The 25348-nt window shown below is 40.6% G+C and overlaps 1 protein-coding gene across 1 annotated transcript; it reads right to left on the bottom strand.

The window, feature by feature from the left end:
* Positions 1 to 895: 895 nt before the first annotated feature.
* Positions 896 to 24964, bottom strand: LOC135528317 (spermatogenesis-associated serine-rich protein 2-like). Its single transcript, XM_064957309.1, has 13 exons — positions 24846 to 24964; positions 12332 to 12687; positions 11191 to 11270; positions 10898 to 11006; positions 10677 to 10726; positions 10017 to 10248; positions 9692 to 9874; positions 9460 to 9595; positions 8781 to 8839; positions 6062 to 6171; positions 5806 to 5908; positions 3846 to 3979; positions 896 to 3718 (listed from the first exon to the last, which is right to left on the bottom strand). The coding sequence occupies exons 2-13, from the start codon at positions 12354 to 12356 to the stop codon at positions 3440 to 3442; spliced, it is 1500 nt and encodes a 499-aa protein (XP_064813381.1). The 5' UTR covers positions 12357 to 12687; positions 24846 to 24964; the 3' UTR covers positions 896 to 3439.
* Between the last annotated feature and the right edge of the window lie 384 nt (positions 24965 to 25348).

Genomic DNA, 25348 nt, shown 5'->3' with positions numbered 1-25348 from the left:
ACAATTAAATATTAATGGTCTCATCACAGAGGATCCCAAATTAATTTCTAACTTTAGTTGCAACTTCTACTGGAATGTATATAGTTCTATGTATTGTGAGGTTTCCTCAACTCTGTTTTTGACTCTCTGGGGGATGTGAAGTCAATTGGGGAGGCTGAGAGGGAACAGTGTGATGACCTTTTTATAGTTGAAGAGATCATTTATTCTATTGAGCACGTTAAAAATAATACATCTCCTGCAGTGCACTATTAGTTTTCATGCAAATGTTTTCACTTGAGAAGTACTGCACCAAACAGCCTAGCTAGATGTACAATTGCACGGCTAAGACCGACAAGAACGTCAAATTAGATTAACTCGGCCCATTGTGAGGAAGCGTTGTGGCTCAAGAGGGACAAACAGTAATACTGCCGCTTTTTTCTCATTTTTGAAGCGATGGTCTTTAGGAAGGTTGTGAGCACAGACGTTCACGTCGCCTAGCAGAGTTCTGCTTGGAGCAAACCGAACCTGAGGACGCCTTAAGACACCTACAATGCTGAAGATGGTATACTAATGCAGGGGTTTCCAATCGGGGCCCCCTTTCCAGCATTGGAGAACATCACGCACGCACCCCCCCCCCCCCCCCCCGCCACATTTTAAACAACCTTACTTCCTCCAGTATGGCAAATTAAATTACAATTCTTACAAACCAAATCCAAGATTCTGGAGTGTAGAGCCAAATGTACAACTTTAAGCTTCATTGTCCATATAAATTGTGGGGAGAGCAGTTATTTATTAAATGAGAGGTGATAGGCAAGTGTATCACAATATTTTTGCTTACAGTTAACTTGACCTACGGATCTGTAAAATACAGTCACATTGAAATGGACCATGCAGATTAAGACAAAGGACACTAATGTATTGCAAACAATCGTTTAATAGTAAAGGAAAAGTGTGCCTTTCTGTGTATTGGTTGGGGTGCTTCTATTGGAATGGATGGGGAGGGCCGTGTATACAAGAGGCGCTTGTATTGGAATGGATGTGGAGGGCAGATGTCTTTGGTCCATACTGAGTGGTAGTGGTAGGGAAGGGGGGTAGTGAATAAATTTGAGGGAGACAAGAGAAGGCACTTAAGTTTACAGTTGTCATAGGTAAACCATATGCTCAATATGTATATAACATACAAAATGCACCATGTGAGCACAACTAAATTATAGCTACATATATACAGTAAAGATTCAGGAAAGAAAAAAATGTAAAAGAAACAATGTTACTCAACCTAGAATAGATTATCCCATTGTAAAACAATATATTTTTTTATAAGCAGAGTAAGAAAAAAAAGGCAGCAACTCGAACAAGACAACATGATCTCTTTGGCGATAACCTATCCAGAAAGTTTGGAATGCTGTGAATGTGACTTTACATACATTTGGTAAAAAGAGCGATTGAGACCGGCATCATTCATTCCCTATGCAGAATCAGTTCAGCTATTAAAATCAAAACCTCAACATGCACAGCACCAAAAGTTAACAACGAGCAGTGTTGCGGAGATAGAATGCTTTGTACTGTAATGCATGCATCTCCACTACTGTGCATTATGATTACTGAGACTATATTTACAGTGCAGATCTGAAATGAGGAAAGATTTGCTGAAGGCTGGAAGATCTTGGTGTTGGCTACCAAGCCTTACCTGCTCAAGCACAGTTACTGATACATGCCAAGTGATCTGCCCTACTGTATACTCTGCACTTCCACAGAATACTTTGTAAACCACTGAACGAACCAGAACCACAATCTTTACATTGATGTGCAATATAACAAAACCCCAAATTAAGTTATTTTTCTCATGACCAAACTACACTCCTATAAGAAGACTTAAGTACCTGGGAAGGGGGGGGGGGGCAGTTAGTCTAAGTTTCTCTCAATTATTCTACTCATCAGTATGACCCTTTGGTACACAGAGGAAACAGCTAGTTTGTATGATCTCATACACATGCCTTGCAGCTTGACATGAGACGACTCTGCATTCGCTAAATGGTAAGCCATACCAAGCCTCATTTCAAAAGAGCATTCAGACCTCTGTAAAGCAAAGTCCCAAAAGCAACATTATGCTACCAAGCAGTGTACAAGCGGCAACAATGAGGTATTTCTCCAAATTTTTGTTCAGTTATTGTAGACATTAAAAAGAATATTAAATCCTGGCATTACCATTTCAATTTGTCCCAACTGAGCAGCCATAAAACATGTTCAAAATAAGATTGAAACAGCATAGACAAATTTCATCCATTTTTTTTCTTCTCTAGGATATAATTAAGAGGAAAGTGAACGTATCAAAAAAGGACAATGTTCCTACAGCTCACTTTTCAGTAATGTAAAAGATCAGAAGAGTGTGCGCTTAACAGTGTTCGTGATGCGAGAATCTTTGCATTTCTAGAAAGGCAAAGGAAGTTGCAATGTGATACGAGCATGTCAAGTGTATGCGGTTTATGGTCCTGTCTGACACACACTAAACATAAGGAAAGAATGAGAAGACCAAATAACAGCAGAATAGATGTACTAACAAAAGGAAGTCCTAATTCAGACCATACGTGAAGGGGAGTGTAGGTTCCTTTCTCATACCTGAGATTTGAGAAGTGGAGTCCCACATAATAAAGGATGTATGTAAAAAATAAAAATAAAAGCCCTCTCCTTGGATTATACAATAACAATAGGGAGGACAGAAAAACTATCCACTAAAAAAATTCTGAATTTACATGTGAGGGAGGGAATAAACTGCTATCAGGCAACAACCGATGTGATTACCGCTCTGGTTCACCTGCTAGTTCTGATTAACAACATATTCATCATACATTTCAATGAGTACATATTATTTACAGGAGCAACCAGCATATATGGGAAGCTCTAAAATAATAAGATACAATTATGTAGTGTTGATTCTATGCCATTGATGACAATCTCCCATACATACTTGTGAAACCATTGTAAGGGTGTCATGTATCGTCTAAAATAAGGAACTGAAATGGTTTGATAGACAGCAAAAAACTTGCAACCTAAAGCAAAATAAAATTAATTTGATGCTCGGGAAAAAAAACAGATCAAATAAAAATGCTACAAAATGCATATAAACGCATCACCAGATAACACTGGCCTCAAATAGCAAATATTAAATCACAGACTCACATAAGGGGACCTGGGTAGCTGCTATATCAACAGGCATGAGAAAATAGGTCTTAATAGCTAATTCTAAAGTATGGAGAAAGTGGCAGAACATGGGTAGCTAATTTTCAAGTTAGGAGGATGAATGGTTGCCTATGGGTGGCACTACAGCTCAATTGACAAAAATATGTAAACTTGTATTCTATTCTTCATTGAGAGGAGTTAGTGGGGTGGAAGGGGCAGGGTATTGAGGGTGGAATGCCAGGGTTAGTAGGGGTTTTGACAAATGGGCCAGGTACTTCCGGTGTCAGGGGCAGTGTGTCCGCGGAGGCCTTTGGGGCAGACCGTTATGAGAAGGGTGGTCTTGACGGTAAGAAGAGGATGGAGCGGAGTTGGAAGGGGCTCTTGTGGAGTTGGAGGATTGTGTGGCAGTAGGATGGCTGGGGCCATCGCCTTGGCCCTGGTAGCCCTGGGAACGGTAGCCTCCACGATTGGGGTTCCTGTCACGATAGGAGCCGCCATTATACCGCTGCCCACCGGAGTGGTACCCTGGACCCGCTGTGTAACGCCTGTTGCCTAGGAAAGTCTGAAAGTTCAAGTTTAAAATCAAAGTTAAATCAAATAAAACAATCATATGTTGATAATTGTTACTCCTAAGGAGACAACATTAATGAGAACTTAGTTGCATGTTTATGGTTGCTTTGTGAGCTAACCGTTTTGTTTGGCTGGGTAGGGCGTCCTTCGTAGCTGGAGGGAGGTGGGGTTTCTACGGACCCTGGGCCTGTGATGGAGGAGGTGGTGGAGCTACAGCGGGAGCGGCTGGAGTAACCCGTCTGAGGGTGGTACACTGAAAGGGGAGGGTGACACAAGGGCAGGCGTTACCATAGAGATACAAACTCAGAAAAAGAAACATCCCTTTTTCAGGACCCTGTCTTTCAAAGATGGGGCAGCAGGGTAGCCTAGTGTTTAGAGCGTTGGACTAGTAACAGGAAGGTTGCAAGTTCAAACCCCCGAGCTGACAAGGTACAAATCTGTCGTTCTGCCCCTGAACAGGCAGTTCACCCACTGTTCCTAGGCCTTTATTGAAAATAAGAATTTGTTCTTAACCGACTTCCCTAGTTAAATAAAGGTAAAACAGAATAAGATAATTTGTAAAAATCCAAATAACTTCACAGACCTTCATTGTAAAGGGTTTAAACACTGTTTCCCATGCTTGTTCAATGAACCATAAACAATTAATGAACATGCACCTGTGGAACGGTCGTTAAGACACGAACAGCTTACAGACGGTAGGCAATAAAGGTCACAGTTATGAAAACATAGGACACTAAAGGGGCCTTTCTACAGACTCTGAAAAACACCAAAAGAAAGATGCCCATGGTGCCTGCTCATCTGTGTGAACGTGCCTTAGGCATGCTGCAAGGAGGCATGAGGACTGCAGATGTGGTCAGGGCAATACATTGCAATGTCCATACTGTGAGACACCTAAGACAGCGCTACAGGGAGACAGGACGGACAGCTGATCGTCCTCGCAGGGGCAGACAACGTGTAACACCTGTTTTTGGATGTTGTACATCCGAGCGTCACACCGTACAGGTACAGGATGGCAAGAACAACTGCCCGAGAGGCACAATCCCTCCATCAGTGTCCAATCCCTCTCCAGCAATAGGCTGAGAGAGGCTGGAATGAGTGCCTGTTGTAAGGCAGGTCCTCACCGGCAATATCACCTACGGGCACAAACCCACCGGTTGCTGGAACAGACAGGACTGGCAAAAACTGCTCTTCACTAACGAGTCGCGGATTTGTCTCACCAGAGGTAATGTTCGGATTCGCATTTATCGTCGAATGTGCCAAGGCCTGTATTCTGAAGCGGGATCGATTTGGTGGAGGGTCCGTCATGGTCTAGGGCGGTGTGTCACAGCATCATCGGACTAAGCTTGTTGTCATTGCAGGCAATCTCAAGGCTATGCGTTACAGGGAGGACATCCTCCTCCCTCATATGGTACCCTTCCTGCAGGCTCATCCCGACATGACAACGCCACCAGCCATATTGCTTATTCTGTGCGTGATTTCCTGCAAGACAGGAATGTCAGTGTTCTGTCATGGCCAGCGAAGAGCCCGGATTGCAATCCCATTGAGCACGTCTGGGACCTGTTGGATCGGAAGGGTGAGGGCTTGGGCCATTCCCCGCAGAAATGTCCGGGAACTTGCAGGTGCCTTGGTGGAAGAGTGGGGTAACATCTCACAACAAGAACTGGCAAATCTGGTGCAGTCCATGAGGAGATGCAATGCAGTACTTAATGCAGCTGGTGGCCACACCAGAAACTGTTACTTTTGATTTTGACCCCCCTTTTGTTCAGGGACACATTATTCCATTTCTTTTAGTCACATGTCTGTGGAACTTGTTCGGTTTATGTCTCAGTTGTTGAATCTTGTTTTGTTCATACAAATTTTTACACATGTTAAGTTTGCTGAAAATAAATGCAGTGGACAGTGAGGACGTTTAATTTTCTGCTGAGTTTATTATACAAATACTGTATGTGTTCTATTTAATTCTGTGGGTGTTACTATCAAGGATATGGATATACTGCCCTCCAAATAGCAATGCAATACTGTACTACCACAATGAGTTTGAGAGAGAAAAGACAACTAGAGAAGAACAAAGGACTGTACCTGATCCAAATCCTGTGATGCTTGTCTTCAGTGGTTCTAGCTCAAAAGTGAACTTCACAGCTTTTCCCAGGTCTTCATCAAATTTACGCTCACTCACAAAGTGCTGCAAAAAAATAGAAAACATATCATCGCTGACCAGGGGTTACGGACTTGTCTTAGGTCAGATCATGGCTCAATTCCCATACAACACCGTTCCTGAGCCGGTTGCACAATTGTCTTGACTATATAGTGCGTGTTATTATGGTAGTCAACTTACCTTTATGTCAGCACGCAGCTCACTCAGCTGGTCCTCAGACATGGATGCCGATTGGTCAGTCAGCCTGCGGAGCTCCTCTGCTCTCTTTTGACGGCCATCCAAAATGGCCACTGAAACAGATACATTATTAGTTGACCACGTCACCCCATATTCAGAGGCTTTCAGTTGTACAGAGAGAAATCCACACACAGGCAATACCATACTGAAACTTGGGACAAGGCATGTCCTCAATATTATAAGGTAAAGGGTAGGCCTATTAGTTGACTAGTTTCTACAAAATAGATCAGATACAACCCTGCATCCATAAATAACTCCACAGGCTTTTCCTGGTGCTGACCATTATCAGGACAGAGGGGAGGAAATAAACACATGCAAAACATGACCAGAGGAAGAGCACTTTGTCATTTGAATCTCCTTAGCAACTGATACACAGAAAATACTTTTTTCATGAGGGGGGAGGGAAGAAAGCAAGTCCCATCCATTAACAGTAACACATCTAAACGAGCGGAGATTAGGGCTGAAACTGGTACATTTCAAGGAATGTTGGGTTTTTGTAATGTCAAAGAACTGCTCTAGTGTTCCCTCTTCTTCCCTCAATTCCCCACACACCTCGACACAAAGACAGCATTTAGTCTGCCATGACACCTGACACTATTCACTTTTTCCAGGCTCAGAACACACAACACTGTGCATTGGGAAGAAGGAAAGAATGAGGGCAGAATGGCCCACTTGTGGAAATATGCAGTCTTGCTCTGTCATGTTTCACTACATAGAAGATTCTGGTATGTCTAACGTCTAAAATAACCCTGAGGAAATACATTTAAGACAGTGTATTTGGAATACCTTAACTGAAGAGCTGATCCCATTTAGTATTTTGTTTGGTCGATAGGTTGCTGGTGGACAGATTTCTTTAGTCAAGCAGTCACAACTTAGTTTATGGTTCACAAGACACCTGTTTGATTAGAGCATATTTCAGTGGACTAATCCATTGCGGAGGCCACAGGGATGGCACAGTCCATCACCAAGACGTGTTACTGAAATTGTATATGTTTAAAGTACATTTAAAAAAAAAGTGCAACATTAACAAATCAAATTTTAGAACAAACGTTCTTTCTCCCGCTTTGGATACGGTCGCTGACCGCGGTTCTGAAACAGTCTTCAGTGCGCCGTAGAATTGGTGCATTTCCCTATGTTGATATGTGCATAATAGCAAAGTTAACCAACATATTGGGATTGAGAACAATGTGCAGAGGCAGCAGCAGAGATGAGTAAACAGCCAATGCTTTAGCCTAATTGTCTAAGAAAATTGAGAGGAGAAACCTCAATTTAATTAGGTCTATAATCAATAGCCTAACTGTTAAAATGTACCTGGCTTTATAAATGATCCATATACATCTACAGAAATAAGACAGATCCTGCTTCTGTTGCCTGTTTGAGTGTTTAATAGCCTACTGATTCCGTGAGCGCCATGCCTCCTGTAACAGCAAAACGTCAGATAAAGCAATTTCACAGATTTGACTGTAAAAGGTTTTACACAAATGTTTGTTGTAAGTGATACCAGTCTTTTCGCATTTAATGTGTATCCTTGTATATAACAACCATCGAGTTCTGGACCCAAGAGCGCATCCTGTTCAGTCTTAATACCTTAACTTACTTAGGCCTACGTTTCAATTTATAGGCTACTGCATCAATCAATCCTTCATTCGTGCCATGAAAAAGCACGAGACATTTATGCTTTGAAATGCAATCAAGCATTTTAGTTCTAAAATGAAATAACACAAGGGAGCTTTTAATAATTAGCCTACACCGCAATTCAAGGTATGCAACCATTTAGTCTACTGTAATAAAGGTTTTACATACATCTTTTGTTTGTTAGAACACACTGTTACACTTATTTAGTGTTGTTTACACTGTTCCAAAGGGTCAGGAAAAATCTTTAATATTGTAATTTAAAAGCAACTGTTTGGCACACAATGCTCGGTCCTACACCCTCCTTTTTCTTTATCTCCCTCTTGATCCTCAGAAGTTTCCACAACTAAGTCAAATGACTTCCATAGATCTGACTTCCCCTTTCCCTCCTGAGCAACCAGTAAACATTCTCCCTTTTCGAATTTCAATTTCTCCGCTTTTATTTTGTTGTCGACATTGTCGAAGTTAGTTATAACCAATTTAGCGATGTGATTATGATAGGCTATTGGTCATACGCATGTGATGTTTACATGATGCACATAAAGAGAGCTATGGGAGAATAGGGAATGTTTTTCGTAAACAACTTAGGAATTTCCGTAACAGAACTTTCCAGTCAGAAAAAAATTAACTAAATGGCTGTAATGATGTGGCAGCTTCAGCACGAACAGCACAATAAACACTTGCTGTGGTGCCTTTTCGCTGCAGTAGGGAGGAGAGCGAGACAATGCCCACCACTCACACAGGCACTCGCTGTCATTACATTTTTAACAGTGACGGAGTCATTTGTGGGTCTTAATTATTTAATCAAACAGTGTGCTTAAAGCATCAGACAAGCTCAGTGCATATGTATTCAAACACATAGGGTGTGTGTGTATATATGGAAAAATAAGTTTAAACATTTCGACCAATTGAGAGCAGGACGACTCTGGGACAAAGGATTTCAGGGAAAAAATGTAAACATAGTAAGAATAGAAGTAAAGTATAATATACATTGAAGTCCAAATGCTAATTAAAAAGGTGTTGTACTCACTGGCTTCTGCTTTGACTTTGTCCATCTCTGTCAACAGAGTAACCTCTCTGTCCATCAGGCTGAGAGAGCGGAGGAGGGGAAAAGATATGAAATGACATTCTTCACTAAGATAAAGGGATCGTGATTCCTTAGATAGTCTCTGTACTTTGATTTTAGCTACACTCACCATTTCTATACTACAATAACACTGGTTAGACTACAGCAATAGACTACATGCTACACTGAAATAGATATTGGTGGTGGTAGTTGTAGAGCAGAGTTGAGAGCAATGCACTTGGAGCTTCAGCCTGCCTGGTGACATCAGGTGATAAATTAGTGGATAGGCCAATAAAAAATAATTTCAAACATCTCTTCCATTAACAGCTAGTTTAAAGTACTCTCCTCCCTCCCACACAGTCCTAGCAAAATTATTGCTTATGAAATTGCTCTTGGCTAAGAAGCTATTTGTTTCTCTTTCACCATTTTAATTGAAAACAAATCACAGTAAAGTACTTAGTTGTCACCCAAAAATTATTTGCTATTGTGTTAAGGCTGCATTGGACCTTAAAAATCAAGGCTCCTAAATTGCTTAACACAAGGGAATTTGTGCTGTTATATCCCACCATAAGTTCATATTCCAAATATAAACTACAACTTTACAAACTAATGTAGTGGAGGTAATGATGGTAGATGTACCTACCAGCTCTGGAGCTCAGCAAATGTTTGCTTCATGGTCTTGATAGAGGAGTCCATCTCATCCTTGACCACCACTCTGTAGCGAGTGAGCGACACTGTGCATCTCTGCAGGTCCTTCACAGAGCGGTCAATGTTGGGCGCTGAGAGTCAAAGAACAGGGTTAGACTAGACATCACCTATTGTCTTAGAAAAACAAAATAATTACCATTTTTGTTTTAAAGAAATTTGTCACTAACCAATCTTCTTGGCCCCAGAGGATCCCTGTTGGTTCTCGTCAGTGGTGAGCACAGAGGAAGTGGATGGCTGGGAGTTAGTTCTGGAACGGAACTTGTTGCCACGGGGAGGCTGGTGATTCCTTCCTCCTTGAGCATGGTGAGGGGTGGGGCTTGGGCCACTACAAAGAGAGTCGGCTTCCGCACCTGTTAAGAGAAAGATGTTTTCTGATCTGTAGGGGTTGGTTTCAACTACATGGAGGATTATCAAAAGTCTTATATTGTCGCAACAATTCAAAGGCCGTCTGATGGATAAAATAAAGCGACTGAAAACACTCCATTACAATACCTGTAATGTCCGACGTGGCAGGTTCAGAATCCAACTCGGCTGCGTCCAAGGAAGCAGAATCCAACTGCTCACTCAGAGAGTCTAGTGAGTCTCCGTCCAACACGGAGCCATTGGCATGGAACCCATTCACAGCTTCCTTACTCTCAGTCTCAGAGGGCTGCATGGTCTCGGCTGGAGCAGGCTCCTCTACCAGAGGCTCTGGCTGGGGCTTGGGCTTCTTTTTCTTCTTGGGCTGGATGTTGAATAATCAAAGTTGGATTTTAACCACTAGAATATAAACTTAAACAGCTTTTGAAGTTCATCCATAATTCATATATAGCAATGGTTGAGCAGGTTGTAGGTCCTCATGACAGATGCCATATTTTCAGCTAGAGCTTCTGACATCAAAAATAGGTGAAAAAAATAATAAAACAAACATTTCCTTTGACTAGCATTTAGAGTTTAAAGTTAATTGCTTTTAAAGTTAACATTTTTCTATCAAAATCTGGATGAGCTGTCACTGGAAGAATATCTTTGGAACTTGTTTTATAAAGTGCCGTCTCAATCCCGTGAGGGATAGGCCGTACTTAAAAACGTCATGACACTAAATTTCATTCATACTCATGTTGCCCTTGCATATATAATGCAATACCCTGCAGTATAGGAAACAAACAAGTTTACCTTCTTTTTACCAGTTACATTCCACTCCTTCAAGATTTCCACAGCACTACCTGAGAGGAAAACATCAGGTAATAAGAGGGTGACAAAGTTGTACTTAATGTACGCAGTTTGAACCAGTGTATTCTTAAATTAGAAATCAAAAAGTTATTTTCCATTCACTTTCCATTCATTAGTGTGTGTTCTATATCACAACAAGAATTATCACTATGGCATTTCCATACCTTCTAGGAAAGCCTGGACGGCCTTATCGACGCAGTTCTCAAAGTGCTGCAAGACCAGAACTATCTCATTGTTGCTTTTGTTGGGAACAACGGCCCTGACAGCACTGATCTGTGAAGAGAACAAATAAGAGAACGATCTGACAAATTAAGGTTTAGCATAGTGATACATATCCTAAGGCCATGGGCATTCTCACCCAATAAAACCTACTAGCTAAAGAGGAATAGCACTTAATGTATTCAAATCAATGCAATTGGAATGTTATGCCTAGAGAGCAATAATTAGCAGTTTTTACCTTCTCCTTCATTCTCTCAAAAGTCCCTCCCTGGGACATAACCATTTTCAAGTTTGTGTCAAACACCATACCAGAGGTATCTGTGCAAAAAAGGGAGAAAGGGTTGATTTGTAATTTCCAATTGTTTTCTGCTGGACCAAGGTCTATTTGCAAAACAATTGTAAGTGCATAGGCACATCATTTGCAAAACAAAACTCTCCCCATACCTAGTCATTCCTGGACATTCAAAGTTAGGCCTATTTGTGTTGAAAGTAAACCATGGCAGAGAACACAGGGATTATCATAAATCATGTGGAACAGACATAAGAGGTGATTTACATTAAAAACCTATTAGGACCCAGATATTTCCTTTATGGGCAAATGTGACAAGATGCTTGATGACCTCTCAAGTAAAATATGTACACATTTAACAACTGTTTCAAGTTGCTTGAGGCCTAAAGATTTTACAACACTTTTAATGGATTTATATATGCTAGGACCAAAAAGAACTGGCCCTGGAGCCATGAGATTAAACTCAAGAAATATTGGCATCTGGACTGGCCGTAAAGGACCCGAGATCTGCATTGAATTTGAACCGGTTATAACTGATGTAGAGTTGTAGAAACAGAATGAGTCAGCAAAGCAGGGGGTTTATGCATCAGATGGATAAGAATTACAGCCCCAAACAAAGTAAGCTCAATGAGATGAGAAACAGCTGGGTTGCTGTGACCCAAATACATGTGGCATGACCAAAGAAGGCCAGAGGACAGTTTAACAATGGCAAACTCAACAGAAAATGTTGTGCTCTGCAAGTCAAAGACAGTCCTAATGGAGAGCTTCATTTCAGAAATAGCTTAATTTTATTCCGGAGAAAAGCTGGGACCCTTCTAAAGGTATCCCATCCAAATTGGACTGCACGGACATGAGTTCATATTGCTGTCAATCTCTCTCAGCTATCCCCAGCTATTGTGTCTGAAAGGATCCATTCTAACTCAATAAGAGGTCTGGTAGACACTTGATGAAGTTGCATGTCAAGTGCTGCTCATTCCACCAGCTATGTTTTGAGAATCAACTCTACACATTTAAAAGCATTCACACACTAGTTATTGCATTATCAATACTAGTTCATCTGCTTTTAAAAGACGAATGGTAGCACACATACCCTTCTGGCTGTTTTTCTTCGCCATGTTGAAACACCACTAGTCTAAAAGGTACAGTAAGTAGGTCCCAACTGATCCCAGTGTATAGCGTCCAAGTTTATAGCTCAAGTCAAAAACAAATCAATAAAATAATGCACTTTTCCAGATATTCAGTTTGAACTTGTTTCCTAAGTGAAGACTTCAGCTCTTCATTTGTAGAAATGTTCCTCCTTGATTTTTCCCTCTCAGACAGGAAGCCAACAAAGGCTCACAAATCTGGCGGTAGGAGGGGTTGGAGTAGGCAGGGTCAGATCAGGCCTCCACCACTTAGGCTTGGATTCAACTTTTCTTCTCCGTTCTCCACAAAGTTGATCCAACTCTGAAAAAAGGAGACAGGGAAATAAGGTTACTGTCTAGGGTGTATGTAATAAGCACACAGGATTAAAAACAGAGTTTCATGAGACGATCCAATGGAACAAACTAGTAGTTCGTAATGAATATTGACCCATCAAATGCACAAAAAGGGAAATCATAACATTTAGCATATTCAGGCAGAAGAGCTATAACATTGGTGCCGGAATTACACTTTGAGTCAGATTTTATACTTAAAAATGCCCCCCCCCCCCCAAAAAAAAAGTATGCCAGAAATTTAATGATAAAACTCTATGCACAAGGACTACTATGTTTAATGGAAGAAGTGTGCAGATGCTAAATTTGGATACAGAATTATGGTCAAATCTCCCTCATTTATGCAACCAAAAACATACATATGACAGGACCCCTTGAGTTTAAAAATATATATATTTTACTTGTTGAACTACAGTAGGTGAAGTGAATTTACATCATGGGTTCCTGATTTGCACTATACAGAAATGTATAGGCTTATTATGGAACTGCATGTCACCCTCTTCAAGGTGAAGCATCCTGAACAGGTACAAAGGCAGAAATATGCAGTAGCTCTCTTTAGTATATTTGGGTATTCTACACACTGGCTATTATTGTAATGAGCTCCACCACCAAACAAGACCAAGAACAGAACAAATATGTACCAATCATAGATGTCTATGCTTCACAAGTTTGGACATCAGAGTACTGTACAGTAGAGTTCAGTAGATATGTTCAGTATAGTACAATACTGGGGCTGGGAATTGCCATTGACTTCACAATACTTTGGTGCCGATACAATATGTATTGAGATTCGAGATGTATTGAGAGGGACAACAGAAGCCATGAGAAAAGTTTTGATCAGTCATGGAAATAAGAAGTGATAAAAACAATATTGGGCTCCAACTCAAATAAGGAAAAATACTGGAGTTTTTGTGGAGCACCTGCAGGTATTGAAAATTAGTGCAAAACAAAAATAGCCATATTGGCAAAATTATATATCAAAAAGAATATCCCGATATGTAACTGTATTGACCACCCCCAATCACTACATTATGCTGTACTATAGTGTGCCCTACTGTACAGGATTTTCCAAAGTTGTGAAATGTCTGATTGGTTTAGATTTGGTCTGGCCAGGGCAGACTGACCAAATGTAAACTACTTTTCAACGTTCATGGACATCTGGGGTTGGTCGGTGCTCAGTGGATGAGGATGCTCGTTTCAGTAAATGGAAAGAGGGTATGCGGTATGTGACAGTAGGTGTAAGTAAGAGCCGGCAGAGGTGGCATTAACTGGAGCCCGAGCGGCAGAGCGAGAGGTTCTCCAAAAACTGTTCATAGTATTACTTTGACCAAAAATAAATACATGAACAGTATACCAGTGGAAAGGGAGGGCAGAAGCAGGTGACCCAACTGTTTATGACTACTATGATTTCCCATTGAGTTTGAATTGCTTAATAATTCATAAACAAAATTTATCAGTAAAAACACTAACTAATTGGTAGGTCTACCTCCCTCGAGGGAAATGTAAAAATATTTTTAAAATGTGGGTTTGGTAACATAATTACAGACCAGGCAATCTTTGCACACTCCTGGCATTCTCTCAACCAGCTTCACCTGGAATGCTTTTCCAGCAGTCTTGAAGGAGTTCCCACATATGTTGCGCACATTTTGTCTGCTTTTTCTTCACTCCGCAGTCTGACTCATCCCAAACCATCTCAATTTGGTTGAGATAGGAGATTGTGGAGGCCAGATCATCTGATGCAGCACTCTACTTTCTTTCTTGGTCAAATTGCCCTTACACCGCCTGGAGGTGTGTTGGGTAATGGTCCTGTTGAAAAACAAATGATATTCCCACTAAGCCCAAACAACATGGGATGGCGTATCGCTGCAGAATGCTGTGGTAGCCATGCTGGTTAAGTGGGCCTTGAAATCAAAATAAATCACTGACAGTGTCACCAGCGAAGCACCCCTACACCATAACACCATGCTTTACGGTGGGAAATACACATGTGGAGGGTCTTCCGTTCACCCACATGACAGTTGGAACCAAAAATCTGAAATTTGGACTTCAGACAAAAAAGGACACATTTTCACTGGTCTAATGTCCATTGCTTGTGTTTCTTGGCTCAAACAAGTCTCTTCTTATTGGTGTCCTTTAGTACTGGTTTCTTTGCAGCAATTTGACCATGAAGGCCTGATTCACACAGTCTCCTCTGAACAATTGATGTTGAGCTGTATCTGTTACTTGAACTCTGAAGCATTTATTTGGCCTGCAATTTCTGAGGCTGGTAACTAATAAACTCATCTTCTGCAGCAGAGGTAACTCTGTGGCTGTCATCGTGAGAGCCAGTTTCATCATATCGCTTGATGGTTTGAGACTTTTTTGGTTACTACATGATTCCATGTGTTATTTCAGTTTTGATGTCATCACTATTATTCTCCAATGTAGAAAATAGTACAAATAAAGAAAAACCGTGGAATGAATAGGTGTTCTAAAACTCTTGACTGGTAGGGTATATGCCTTAATTTCTCAAATAGACTGGCTTTCATCTGATATGCTCCTATAAATGTCACGTTAGTGCTCATGGATCTGTATAGATGGAAATGCCCTGACGTCAAGCCTATAAATAGGCGATTCTAGGGAAAACTTAGAAATTAATACTACTATGAATGTACATTGTCCAGATTTTTTTTTAAATAGTAAAGTACATACATACATACACATCCTTTGTGCAGAAGTCATTAAACACTATAAAAAAGAAATCAATAAATTACTGTCTGGCACAACATCCTATACAATCTGCATTCAATATTGTAATTGGCAGCAGCATATTTTCGGTTTGGTTAAAATGCATGGAGAAGAAACCATTGAATCATGATTTAGTTGAGACCTAATTTTTTGGGTGAATTAAACCTGACCTAGACAGCCATGACAAACCAGGAGTGGCTTCGGGACAAGCCTCAATGTCCTTGAGCAGCCCTGCCAGAGCCCGGACTTGAACCCGATCTAACATTTCTGAAGAAACCTGAAAATAGCTGTGCAGCGACACTCCCCATCCAACCTGACAGAGCTTGTGAGGATCTGCAGAGAGGAATGGCAGAAACTCCCCAAATACAGGTGTGCCAAGCTTGTAGCGTCATATCCAAGAAGGCTTGAGGCTGTAATCACTGCCAAGGGTGCTTCAAAGTACTGAGTAAAGATCTGAATACTTATGTAAATGTAATAGCCAATTTGTTTCTAAAAACCTGTTTTTGCTTTGTCATTATGGGGTAGTGTGTGTAGATGAAATTTAAAAAACAATTTCATAATTTTAGAATACGGCTGTAACGTAACAAAATGTGGAGAAAGTGAAAAGGTTTGAATACTGACGCCAGCGTGTGCACAACAATGTTTCAAGTCAGTCAAGACATTGTGTTTATCAAGAGGGATGGTGCTTGAATACGTTCTGCCCCTGAACAAGGCAGTGTTCCTTTAATCTACACACAGGGAGCCTAGTGGTTAGAGTGTTGGACTAGCAACCGGCAGGTTGCAAGTAGAGGTCGACCGATTATGATTTTTAACGCCGATACCGATTATTGGAGGACCAAAAAAGCAGATACCGATTAAAATCGGTCGATTTTTTAAAATAGATTTGTAATAATGCCAATTACAACAAAACTGAATGAACACTTATTTTAACTTAATATAATACATCAATAAATAAATTTAGCCTCAAATAAATAATGAAACATGTTCAATTTGGTTTAAATAATGCAAAAAAAAAAGTGTTGGAGAAGAAAGTAAAAGTGAAATATGTGCCATGTAAAAAAAGCTAACGTTTGAGTTCCTTGCTCAGAACATATGAAAGCTGGTGGTTCCTTTTAATATGAGTCTTCAATATTCCCAGGTAAGAAGTTTTAGGTTGTAGTCATTATAGGAATTATAGGACTATATCCCTCTATACCATTTGTATTTCATTAACCTTTGACTATTGGATGTTCTTATAGGCACTTTAGCATTGCCAGTGTAACAGTATAGCTTCCGTCCCTCTCCTCGCTCCTCCCTGGGCTCGAACCAGGAACACAACAGCCACCCTCGAAGCAGCGTTACCCATGCAGAGCAAGGGAAACAACCACTCCAAGGCAAGAGCAAGTGAAGTTTGAAACGCTATTAGCGCACGCTAACTAGCTAGCCATTACACTTCGGTTACACCAGCCTCATCTCGGGAGTTGATAGGCTTGAATTCATAAAGAGCGCAATGCTTGACGCACAATGAAGCGCTGCTGGCAAAACACACTAAAGTGCTGTTTGAATGAATGTTTACGCTCCTGCTTCTGCCTACCACCACTCAGTCAGATACTTAGATACTTTTATGTTCAGTCAGATATGCAACGCAGGACACGCTAGATAATATCAACCATGTGTAGTTAACTAGTGATTATGTTTAATTTATTGTTTTTTATAAGATAAGTTTAATGCAAGCTAGCAACTTACCTTGGCTTACTGCATTCGCGTAACAGGCAGTCTCGTTGTGGAGTGCACAAGGACTAGTAAACTGTAAGGTTGCAAGATTGGGTCCCCCGAGCTGACACGGTGAAAATCTGTCGTTCTGCCTCTGAACAAGGCAGTTAACCCACCATTCCTAGGGCACCATTGAAAATAATAAATGTGTTCTTAACTGACTAGCCTAGTTAAATAAAGAGCGCACTGCTGTTACACCTTTAAATAAAGGTGTAAAAAAATAAATACAAATAAATCGGCACAATCGGTGTCAAAAAATACAGATTTCCAATTGTTATTAAAACTTGAAATCGGCCCTAATTAAATCGGCCATTCCGATGAATCGGTCGACCTTTAGTTGCAAGATCGAATCCCCGAGCTGACAAGGCAAAAATCTGTTGTTCTGCCCCTGAACAAGGCAGTGTTCCTAGGCCATCATTGAAAATAAGAATTTGTTCTTAACTGACTTGCCTAGTTAAATAAAAGGTTAAAAAAAAGAAAAAAAATAACTTTTACTGTTTCTCTTTTCTTTTGGATTGTTGGGAAGGGCCTGTAAGTAAGCATTTCACTGTTAGTCTATACCTGTATACGAAGCATGAGACATAAAATTGTATTTGATCCTTGAGAACCTTGAACACCACCCTCAGTAAACTGTAGTCATTTATAGGCCAGCTGTTTCCCACTTAGGTTTCTCTTTCTGACCCAGCAATCATGGAAAGGGAAACTTACTGTGCAAACCCACACCCTTTTCATTATCCCTTTACGTCACACTTACTGCATGGCATGCCACCACACCTTTGAACACATCAAACATATGCACTGTCAACAAGTGACGCCAGCATGTGCACAACAATGTTTCAAGTCAGTCAAGACATTGATGCATTGTGTTTATCAAGAGGGATGGTGCTTGATTCCCCAAGTAGGTTACACATAATGTGTTGACTTAGGCAAACCACTGAATAGGATCATGCAATATAAAATATATAAATTGACCTACATTCTAAAAACTGAATTTGAGATTAGCAAATTGGAGGAACCTGAAATAAGAGGTCCGTTTGAAGCGTGAAGCGAATTGACATGGGTCATCATAACTCAAGATGTTGGTAACCCACTGTCTTGTGAGGTGAACAGTACTGATAGTTCAATCAGTCATTATCTTACAGACAATGCATCCTGCAGGGCCTAGATTCAGAAAACCTCAGATAAAAAGTGTAGCTGTGTTGATCAAAGTTGTTAGGACTTCAGAGACAGATTATACCACCTGAAAGACTCACCAGGCTGTGTGTTCCATAATGGATAAATACATTGGAAAATAATTTTGCTTAGAATCTGGACCACTTTGTAGTTTGTGTAATCAAAGGACATGACACACTGATCCAACCAACCAAACTACTTTGCAGTGCTGCCAACTCACGCATTAGGCATGAGACACACGCATTTAACCCTCTTCACACAAGCCACACCTTTCATTTGTCACACATTGAAAAATGTACAGCTTTTATTTTCTAATTAATCCTGTGTGTGTGTGTGATATATATATATTCAGTGTTATTTAACTTCTTTTCAACTATGCCTTCAAATAGTCTTGAAATTGGAGCATAATCGCCTGCAATTCTACATCACAAGCATTGCAACTGCAACATTATCAGTTACCCACTTGTAATTCCAATACGGAGGCTCGTATGTGGAGAAACTTTCGATAACTCTTATCGTATGTGAACACGGCACATTGACCCGTAGCACTCAAGTCTGCAGCCATGAAATGCCTCGAAAGGCTGGTTATGGCTCACATCCACACCATTATCCCAGAAACCCTAGACCCACTCCAATTTGCATACCACCCCAACAGATCCACAGATGACGCAATCTATATTGCACTCCACACTGCCCTTTCACACCTGGACAAAAGGAACACCTATGTGAGAATGTTATTCATTGACTACAGCTCAGCGTTCAACCCCATAGTGCCCTCAAAGCTCATCACTAAGCTAAGGACTCTGGGACTAAACACCTCCCTCTGCAACTGGATCCTGGACTTCCTGACAGGCGCCAACAGGTGGTAAGGGTAGGTAACAACACATTCGCCATACTGCTCCTCAACACGGGCTCCCCTCAGGGGTGCGTGCTTAGTCCCCTCCTGTACTCCCTGCTCACTCATGACTGTACGGTTAGGCACAACTCAAACACCATCATTAAGTTTGCTGATGACACAATAGCCTGTTCACCGACAACAATGAGACAGCCTATAGGGAGGAGGTCAGAAACCTGACCGTGTGGTCCAAGGACAACAAACTCTCCCTCAACTTGATCAAGACAAAGGAGGTGATTGTGGACGACAGGAAAAGGAGGACCTAGCACGACCCCCCAATCTCATCGACGGGGCTATAGTGGAGCAGGTTGAGAGCTTCAAGTTCCTTGGTGTCCACATCACCAACAAACTAACATGGTCCAAGCACACCAAGACAGTCGTGAAGACTGAAAAACAAAGCCTATTCCGCCTCAGGAGACTGAAAAGATTTGTCATAGGTCCTCAGATTCTCAAAAGGTTTTACAGCTGCACCAACGAGAGCATCCTGACGTGTTGCATCACTGCCTGGTATGGCAAATGCTTGGCCTCCGACCACAAGGCACTACAGAAGGTAGTGCGTACGGCCCAGTACATCACCGGGGCCAATCTTCCTGCCATCCAGGACCTCTATACCAGACGGTGTCAGAGGAAGGCCCTAAAAAATGTCAAAGACTCCAGCCACCCTAGTCATAGACGGTTCTCTCTTCTACCGCACAGCAAGCAGTACCGGAGAGCCAAGCCTAGGTCTAAGAGGCTTCTAAACAGCTTCTACCGCAAGCTGTTATTTATTGTTGCTCTAACTATTTGTTCGTCTTATCTCTTACATTTTTTTTATGTATTTTCTTAAAACCGCATTGTTGGTTAAGGGCTTGTAAGTAAGCATTTCACTGTGAAGTCTACACCTGTTGTATTCGGCGCATGTGACAATTTGATTTGATCATATATCAAATTTTGTCACATGCGCCGAATACAACAATTGAATTTGCGCAGATCCATAGGCTACATTAAATCGACTCGTTTGGTCATTGGCAATGTAGTTCTAGGTTCATTAGGCTTTAACAACAAAAAGGCAGCATCCAGAGTGAATTTAGGTAGGTTTTAGGTAGGTTCCGACTGACATCTGTCTGCTCTCCCCTTTCACTCTCTTATCGGAGCTGACTTTAAATGTCTGGTTTCACACGCCACAATTCATGAAAAAAATGTCAAAATGAAACAATACCTCCTTTTTCTTGGTCACAGAAAGAAAAAATCCCTGTGCTTAAAGCTGAAGTTCTAACAAGTCTGCATATATTTGAATGGCATGGGTGCTCCGCTCAGTGGACATTGGGGAGAAAATTCTCTGTCGGCAATTATATGAAATGATGACAATACAATATTGGCACTAGTATGATCTTATTTATTTCACAGTTAGAAGAAATGTTAAATTCTATATTAAGTAGTTTATCATTTGACTGACGATCTTGGAATTTCAGGTGTTGGTGATTGGCATGCCATATGTACGAGTCATCGGGTGGGGCATTCCATGCGTCATCACATTTGCAGAGTTATGTAAGATATTTGACTATTCCTAATGTGATTGGTACATTGGATAGTCATAATTTAAGCTAATAATATAACTCAATCACTGGAAAAAAACTTAAATGCAGCATGTGGTGTGGTAGGCCTAGGCTAGAGCAGATATTCCTTTTTCTTTCCTTGCACAGGAAAAATTAGGCCTTTTTTTATCATGCAATTCTTTTACACTTGACTGGAGAGATGAACAGTATCTTATTTTTTTCAAGGTGGCACTGACCCAATGCTTAAAAACTGAATACGCACGCTCACCGGGGATATGGCCAATACTCCACTAGTGCTAACAATATGGTATAATGTAAGCACATTTAAGTTGAGAAATATGATGTCTTTTAGTTTAGTCTTTTCGTTGTCTTCTTTGAAGCAATAGCAATTCCCACGATTGGATTTTGAAATATTGCTATTTGCCTGGCTGGGCCTCTCTTTCACTGATATTCGCAACTAAATCATCTATTTGGTAGCCTATTTGCTGCACCCGTTGCCTTCCAACAGGCTATGCGATTGGCATGGCCGATTAATTAGGACCGATTTCAAGTTTTCATAACAATCGGTAATCTGCATGGACGCCAATTACATTGCACTCCACGAGGAGACTGCGTGGCAGGCTGACCCACCTGTTACGCAAGTGCAGCAAGGAGCCAAGTTAAGTTGCTAGCTAGCATTAAACTTATCTTATTAAAAAAAAAAAATCAATCTTGACATAATCACTAGTTAACTACACATGGATGATGATTTTACTAGTTTAACTAGCTTGTCCTGCGTTGCAAATAATCAATGTGGTGCTTGTTAATTTATCATCGAATGACAGCCTACTTCGCCAAATGGGTGCAGATTTAACAAGTGCATTCGTGAAAAAAGCACAGTCGTTGAACCAATGCACCTAACCATAAACATCAATGCCTTTGTTAAAATCAATACACCGGTATATTTTTTTAACCCTGCATATTTAGTTAAAAGAAATGCATGTTAGCAGGAAATATTAACTAGGGAAATTGTATAACTTCTCTTGCGTTCTGTGCAAGCAGAGACAGGGTATATGCAGCAGTTTGGGCCACCTGGCTCGTGGCGAACTGTGTGAAGACCATTTCTTCCTAACGAAGACAGTAATTAATTTGCCAGAATTTTACATAATTATGAAATAACATGGAAGGTTGTGCAATGTAACAGCAATATTTAGACATATGGATGCCTCCCATTCGATAAAATTCGGAACGGTTCCGTATTTCACTGAAAGAGTAACCTTTTTGATTTCGAAATGATAGTTTCCATATTAATGACCCAAGGCTCGTATTTCTGTATTTATCATATTATAATTAAGTCTATCATTTGATAGAGCAGTCAGAGGTGGTAGGCAGCAGCAGGCTCGTAAGCATTCATTCAAACAGCACTTTACTGCGTTTTGCGAGCAGCTCTTAGCAATGCTTAAAGCACAGTGCTGTTTATGACTTCAAGCATATCAACTCCCGAGATTAAGCTGGCAATACTTTAGTGCCTATAAGAACATCCAATAGGTTGTTCGTGCCTATAAGAACATCCAAAAGGTTAATGAAATACAAATGGTATAGAGAGAAATAGTCTTATACTAACTACAACCTAAAACTTCAACTGGGAATACTGAAGACTCATGTTACAAGGAACCACCAGCTTTCATATGTTCTCATGTTCTGAGGAAGGAACTTAAGCGTTAGCTTTTTTTACATGGCACATATTTCACTTTTACTTTCTTCTCCGTTTTTTTGCATTATGTAAACCAAATTGAACATGTTTCATTATTTATTTGAGACTAAATTGATTTATTTATGTATTATATTAAGTTAAAATAAGTGTTCATTCAGTATTGTTGTAATTGTCATAATAAATAAATATATATATATATATTTATTAAAAAAAAAATCATAATCAGTCGACCTCTCGTTGAGACTGGTGTTTTGCGGGTACTATTTAATTAAGCTGCCAGTTGGGGATTAGTGCGGCCTCTGTTTCTCAAACTAGACACTAATGTACTTGTCCTCTTGCTCTGTTGTGCACCAGGGCCTCCCACTCCTCTTTCTATTCTGGTTAGAGAAAGTTTGCGCTGTTCGACACAGCGTTGTACGAGATCTTCAGTTTCTTGGCAATTTCTCACATGGAATAGCCTTCATTTGTCAGAAAAAGAATAGACTGGCAAGTTTCAGAAGAAATGCATTTGTTTCTGGCCATTTTGAACCTGTAATCAAACCCACAAATGCTGATGCTCCAGATACTCAACTCGTCTAAAGTCCAGTTTTATTGCTTCTTTAATCAGAACAGTTTTCAGCTGTGCTAACATAATGGCAAAATGGCTTTCTAATGATCAATTAGCATTTTAAAATGATAAACTTGGATTAGGCAACACAACATGACATTGGAACACAGGTGTGATGGTTGCTGATAATGGGCCTCTAAGTCTATGTAGATATTCCATAAACAAATCAGCAGTTTCCAGCTACAATAGTCATTTAAAACATTAACAATGTCTAGACTGTATTTCTGATCAATTATGTTATTTTAATAGACAGAAAATTTGCTTTTATTTCAAAAACAAGGAAACGTCTAAGTGACCCCAAACGTTTGAACGTCGTGCACACACACGTTCGCTGTTGATTTGAATTTAACTTTTGGGATTATGTGTGTATTGTTTTGTATTGCTAGGTATTTTGTATAACTGCATTGTTGGAGCTAGAAACAAGAATTTCGCTGTACCTGCGATAACAATTGCACATTTGTGTACGAGACCAATTAATTTAGGGTGTGTTCATAAACTTAATCTGGAGTGCCGAGTGTGCTCATAGTGCGCTCTGGGCGTTCGTAAATTCAGAGCAGTGCCATGTCAGATTGTCTGTTAAATCAAAGCGTTTCAGCCGTTGGAGCGTTCAGAGCGCACACTGCTAGCTACGTCCAGACACAAATGAGAGAACACCTCACTCAGACCATTTTACTCACCCCAGAACAGGCAGTTTTCATGTTATCCAGATAGTTGGTGACTAATTGTGCTGCAGGCAACAATTTAATTACACTTTTTTGCCGACGTTTACTGACATATAGCCAGAGCGATTTTGTGTGTAATGACAATAAACCATTGGCTTTTCTTTTTAATCCCTTCTCAAACAATTGCTACATTCACCTGTGTGCGTCCACGGCATGGCAACTAACTTCGCTAGTGAACAAATCGGATATATTAGTAGTCGGTCTCTTGTGGGCAATATAACGTTACCACTCAGTAAAGATAAGGCAACATTATTTGGGTAAACCAGCCCTTTAAAATACTTCGCAACCTAATGCGTTCGTCTGTGCGAGTTTCTGAAAAATACCACCAGTAGCTAACGTTAGCTCGCTACCTGCCTCTAGTTATTAATTAAGAAACACATTTCTGGCCAATTAGCTAGGTAGCGAAGTCCCAAACTAGAAATTTTATGCAATGTGTTGGTGACTGTATCTTAGCAACGCCAGTCCTGGCTAGCCAAACTTGCCCCATTTTATACTTAGCTTGTTGCTAGCTATATACATTGGCCTTAGTGCATTTATTTATTTAACTAACTAACGTTAACTGGCCGGGTACCATCATAATCTATGGAATGTAGCAAACTAGTGCTAGAGACCACCCAACGCGTTAGCAAGCTAACCTAGCTAGTTAACGTTAACTCTTCTCGCTTTGTTAAAATAACGTGCCAAATCCACAATGAACTGTTCGCAAGGAAGGTAACTAGCAAGCTATTGGTGTTATTAACGTTACCCAACTAACGTTAATATTTTTCACAGCCCCCTGAGACTGCAGTGTAGTTTATCACAGTATTAATCGTCAACTACGCTAGTTAAATTAATAACCTCAGCTAATTAGCCGCTAGTTCAATTGACAATGCTAGCTAACGTTAGCTAGCTAACGCTCTTGTCTCTCCAGTTTGTGGCACACAGCAAACTAGCTAACTGGGTCTGTTTACTAACTTACTAAGATTTCTAGCCATGTAGTTAGCTAGCTATATCAAACTTGTATTTTTGAGTGATTCAGCGCTTACCTGGGTGTCTTTCTCCGCAACGTTACCAGTCGTCTATGGTCTCCAATATTTTTGCCCTCAGGCTTAGTCACAAATCTATCCACGTCGTCACTTCCGAACAGACTGAAATCGGTCATGCACGCCACGCATGCCAAAATAACCTTTGGACAACGCGAATGAGTTCATAGAGGCGTGAATTTATGTAAATTGGAATTATTAACACATACTCTTGATCATTTCAAGGGGTAGTCTTGACTGTATTATAACTTTTATGAGCCATTGATATTCTGAACAGGGATCATGGAGCGCTGTGCAAATTATAGGATTGTAAAAAAGATGACGGCAGAGGGAGAGCTAGTTATGTGGGCTCAATCCTGGCTGCAGTGGCATGTCATGTCTATTTGCACGGTGGGTTTCTAATTACCTAAAATACATACACAGTGTTACAGGATCTTGACATTGATGTGGTGCCTGATATTCTCCAGGCATTGTAAAGATCTGATAGACTCTATGCAGATTATCTG

The sequence above is a fragment of the Oncorhynchus masou genome, chromosome 33 (assembly GCF_036934945.1).
Source record: "Oncorhynchus masou masou isolate Uvic2021 chromosome 33, UVic_Omas_1.1, whole genome shotgun sequence".
Lineage (NCBI taxonomy): Eukaryota > Metazoa > Chordata > Actinopteri > Salmoniformes > Salmonidae > Oncorhynchus > Oncorhynchus masou.
This window is presented reverse-complemented; position numbering and strand designations above follow the sequence as displayed.